The following is a 5,052-nucleotide window of genomic DNA, read 5'->3' as shown; positions in this document are numbered from 1 at the left end:
ATGGTAAGATTCCGAGTGTTGACAATGAATATTAAGATATTGATTGGAGTCAATGAATGTTGACAATGAATAGTAAGATTCCGAGTGTTGACAATGAGTGTTGATAATAAATACTAACATACCGATTGGAGTCAATGAATGTTGACAATGAATAGTAAGATTCCGAGTGCTGACAATGAATGTTGACAATGAATAGTAAGATTCCGAGTGTTGACAATTTATAGTAAGATATCGATTGGAGTCAACGAATGTTGACAATGAATAGTAAGATTCCGATTGGAGTCAATGAAAGTTGACAATAAGTAATAAGCTATTTGATATATCAATAGTTGCTGACAATGAATATTAAGATATCGAGAGGTGACAATGAATAGTAAGTCTGTGACAAGAAAATCAAGTGATTGACATCATGAACATCGATCTAGACAACTGGGATACGATGACATGCATCAACCAAGCCAGCGAGCCTAACCACCCGACAAGCACAGTCGCCTTTTACGGCAAGACTGGGTTGCTGAAGACCTATTGCAACCGGGACCTTTAGGGTAAATTATTAGTAAGAGATTGGGTGATAGACACTGCAAGGAATATACTAGTAACCGATTCCATGTTTCGACTTAAAAACATACGTTATATCGTAATGCTTTTTAACGGTAAAATATAATGAGTGAGTGAGTGAGTCTGTCCACAAGATGTCGAAGAAAAGCTGTTGCTGTGTGACGATGTTCTGCAGCTGCTAAGCACTGATGGTAAAGGACCGTAGACGATGTGTTGCCTTAAAGTTTGCCTCTTCAAAATCTCTCACTTCTAATAATGAAATTCCATGCAAGCTACGACCCATCCAATCAAAATGACATAACACCCGTGTCAATGTGACAAAGATATATTCAAGGCCGCGCTACACGGAGCGACCTGAGTTCGACAGCATCATTGAATAACTCGCCAACATCTGGTGTCATCACTGATTTAAAGCGATCCATTCATATAATTTCCTCCGCTATTTGCCATTACGCCCAATGAAATCTTTTTGGGCGGATAATCGAGACTGGTTGTTCTCTGGTTTTGACATTTTATATTTCCGACAACAGTCGCGCTGAGGTCGCTTTTTAGAAGGGAGCCAAGGAACACATTAGTCAAGCCTGTCCTACTACTCAACATCAATAGTCTCGTGTGATTTCAGTGCGTTCTTAAACCTGGATAAAATTGTTTTCTTGAAAACTCCCACGAGGATTGGATCACAGGCATCGCTTGTAGCCAGCCTGATTAACTCCTCAATCACCTGTCGGATGATCAGTCGTTCACAGGTGAAGTATTTCCCAGTAGACGTCTTCCTCCGCAGACTAACATTCACATACTTCATCTCAACCTTGTCAATAACGATCGAGATGCGTATCAATCAAACGGTGTTTGCAACTTTGAAGGTACATATTTGTACACTTCCATCCAGGAAGTGATCCAAAATGAACATGACGGATAGGTAGGTAAAGGATATACGGTGTTTCGTCTAGACAAGACATCTTCGTCTCGACGATAATCGTTTTAGACAGTTCACAATCTTTGTCTAAATAATACGCCACACTTCCCTCATCTGATAAAGCTGGATATACGTATACCCACATATATCGTCATCCTGTACAAGATATACGTGCATGTTTTGGTTACACTGAGAGACTGGTGAGTGAGTGAGTATGGTTTTACGCCGCTTTTAGCAATATTCCAGCAATATCACGGCGGGGCACACCAGAAATGGGCTTCGCACATTGTACCGATGTGGGGAATCGAACCCGGATCTTTGGCTTGACGAGCGACCGCTTTAACCACTAGGCTACCCCAGCGCCCCTGAGAGACTGGTCTGCTGGCCTTGGTACTCTGGCCTCACGTACCCTGAAAGTGTTTGTTTTTCACCTATCTGCTGTGTACACAGGAAAGTTAGACAAGGAACCAAGTTTAATCACACAAAGACAAGCTTCGAACGTTGATTCAATCTAAATCCCTTATATGTGTTAATATGATGATATATTCATGAATCTTTACCACCCTGAAAAGGTTGACTTGAGTAATTGTTCATCCCCAAATCCACCCTCAAAGGGAGCTCGGCTCGGACGAACTCGAAGTCATAGTGTTACGAGTGATTGTGAAGCACATGGGTATACCTCAAGAATGATTCAAATCAGTCATTGTTTGCAAGAATTGTTTGATTTATTCCAGTCTATCAGTTAACGATGGGCCTAATGGCATGTGAACAATGCCCCAATTTCACAAATGGTACCAATTACAACGTCCAGGTCTACTCTGGAAATGGGCATAGTCCCCATTTTAGTATCTGAATGACCTCTTATTGATCGCTTTGTACCACAGCCTAAGCCTGATCGCAACGCCACAACATCTTACACAACTGTTGCTTAAGAATGATATATCGCCAGTCACCGGTCGGCCTTTCCATTCAGCGTTATTAATGAGTGAATGTATTTTGAAATGTATGTGACATAATGTGGTTGATTTCGGCCATTAGAAACGATGTGCCAATATGAGACAAGAAGTGTCTATTGAGCTGGAACGTCCTGATGATCCTGGCTGGTGCCAGTTTGAGTTGTTCCGAAACCTGGCCAATCTTAAGGTGTTAAATATAGGAGATTGTAGAATTAAACACATCCCAAGAGCCATTTCTAGCCATCTTAAGCATCTCATTCAGCTTGATTTGAGCTCCAACGAAATTAAAGACGTACAACCAGGCGTCTTTAACAACATGACAAAACTTACACATCTATTTCTGGCGATCACTTCAGTCAATAGGTCGAGCTTCCCACCTCATTTCATGAAAGGATCTGGATATGTAGATTTATCCGGCAACATGTTTTCATGTGGATGCGAATCTTTGTGGCTCATTGAAACCTTTCATAGACACCCTCATCTGTTCCGAGCTAAATCGCACAAAGAGGGCTATGTCTGCCATAGTCCCAAAGACTTGCTTGACACCCAACTCCTAGATGTTCGGATATCAGAACAGAAGTGTCTGTTGAGCTGGAACGTCCTGATGATCCTCCTTGTGGGCTCGAGTGTCCTCATCACTCTCCTGGTAATCCTGTCTCTCCTCTGCTACTACAGGTGGAGCTTGATGTATCTGGTGTTCATGATAAAACATAGGGAACGGGAGGTGGTAGACAGACGGCAGTTTCTGTACGACGTCTTCGTAGCATACAGCTACGGCGACCTGACCTGGGTGAAGCAGCACCTGATGCCTGTATTGGAAGGATCCGATGGACTCAAATTATGCATCCATAACCCAGACTTTGATGTGGGCAGGATGATAGTTGACAACAAAGTTCATAGTGTAGAGAACAACCGGAAGGTGATCAGTGTCCTGTCGAACAAATTTGCTAAAAGTGTCTGGTGCCAGTTTGAGTTGAATTTAATTCAACGGCATGTGAATGAATGTGGTCTTTCAAAGAGACCCTCATCTATTCCGAGCTGAATGGCACAAAGAAGGCTATGTCTGTAAAAGTCCCAGAGACCTGCATGGCATCCACCTCCTAGATGTTCTGATATCAGAACAGAAGTGTCTGTTGAGCTGGAACGTCCTGATGATCCTCCTTGTGGGCTCCAATGTCCTCATCACTCTCCTGGTAACCCTGTCTCCCTTCTTCTACTACAGGTGGAACTTGATGACACTGGTGTTCATGATGGGATATACAGAACAAGGTGTGTTATTTGCTATTCGTTATCATACTTTATGAATTGTTACGTGTCGATTCCCAAAATTGAAGCAATATGTTAACCAAGAAAGAATTTAGTGTGAAACCAACAAACAACAAACAGATGGTGTACAATCAAGACATGTATAACAAAATTCACTAGGTTTACAAATCAATACACATTACTGGACAGCAATTAAAATTGCTGTACACAACAGAGTGATAGTACAATATTCAATAGCATTATATAATATGATGGCAGTGGTCAGTATTAAATTTAAAAAAACAGTGGTGATGGCAAAAGTCTGTGATATTCACCCAGCAGCGATAGTGGCTAAGCTTCCGAGATAGGCCTGGGATAGAATTCCAGGGTGAAAAGTGATCTTCACACGAAAGCTGTTCTTTATGCAATGAAATGTGAGATGAGACAGGCATGCTCCACTTATATGGTCTGACTAGCTTCCAGAACTTTCCACATAGTACCATCACATCACAGAATATTCCAAATGTTTCTATAACGGTTGACATCCAACCATGCTAATCCGGAAGTTTCCTCATCGCAATAGCATTTAAATGTGGTAACATCCTCACCACTTCTTACATTAACTAGTACTACATTCCTGACAATTAATCATTGTCCAAATACAATGCAATGAGCTTCTACCGAATCTCAACAGAAACAATGTAATACAGTTACAATCATTGTTTAACGATAAAATACACTGCCATATAACCATTATAATCTCACTTCGATACTCGAAGCTTTGTGTCAACCTGATTAGATATTCCCGTGTCATGTACCCGTCAGGGGACATACTGGTCCTGCAACTGCTACTTGTAGTTATTATACACCTATTACCACGTTACCCCATATTGTATTAAACCTTGAAAACCAGCTCATCGTCCAAACCTTTTGAAGCGGTTCTATTCCAAACCTAGGTTTTGAAATGGAACCCTTTTAAACCTGCTTAGAGGTTTTACATTTCAATTGTATTATTAAGTTTTAATGAAATGAATTGATGGAATGGCTTTAATACTGTGACACGCTGTATTGATTTCACTATAAGGTTTATGGGTGTTTTATTTTTTCTGTTATTCTTGCATTTAGACGGTTCATAAGTTGGATAAAGCACGCCTCCTCGGTTTTGATTAAATATGTAAAACCTTGAGCTCGGACTTTTCCCTCGCTCGCGGTTTTACATTTTCAACCAAAACCTCGGAGGCGTGTTTTACCCTGTACTTAATACATTGGTAAGTTTTAGAGGGAGATGATAATATTTATATATCAAAGATTTGGGTTTTTTAAAAAGTATATAGCCCCGTGTTTTCGTTCAAGTTCCTTTGTCAATACAGTTCATGT

At 40.8% G+C, this 5,052-nt stretch overlaps 1 protein-coding gene across 1 annotated transcript; it reads left to right on the top strand.

Annotated features, from left to right (window-relative positions):
- The first annotated feature begins 2,527 nt into the window (after nt 1-2,527).
- Nucleotides 2,528-3,472, top strand: LOC139443674 (toll-like receptor 3). Its single transcript, XM_071224615.1, has one exon. It carries the CDS (start codon nt 2,528-2,530, stop codon nt 3,470-3,472), a length of 945 nt encoding a protein of 314 aa, XP_071080716.1.
- Nucleotides 3,473-5,052: the final 1,580 nt, after the last annotated feature.

The sequence above is a fragment of the Haliotis cracherodii genome, unplaced genomic scaffold (assembly GCF_022045235.1).
Source record: "Haliotis cracherodii isolate W230 unplaced genomic scaffold, xgHalCrac1.p SCAF_5, whole genome shotgun sequence".
In the NCBI taxonomy this organism is placed as follows: domain Eukaryota; kingdom Metazoa; phylum Mollusca; class Gastropoda; order Lepetellida; family Haliotidae; genus Haliotis; species Haliotis cracherodii.
The sequence above is the reverse complement of the archived record's forward strand: the minus strand, read 5'-3'. Positions and strand labels throughout refer to the sequence as shown.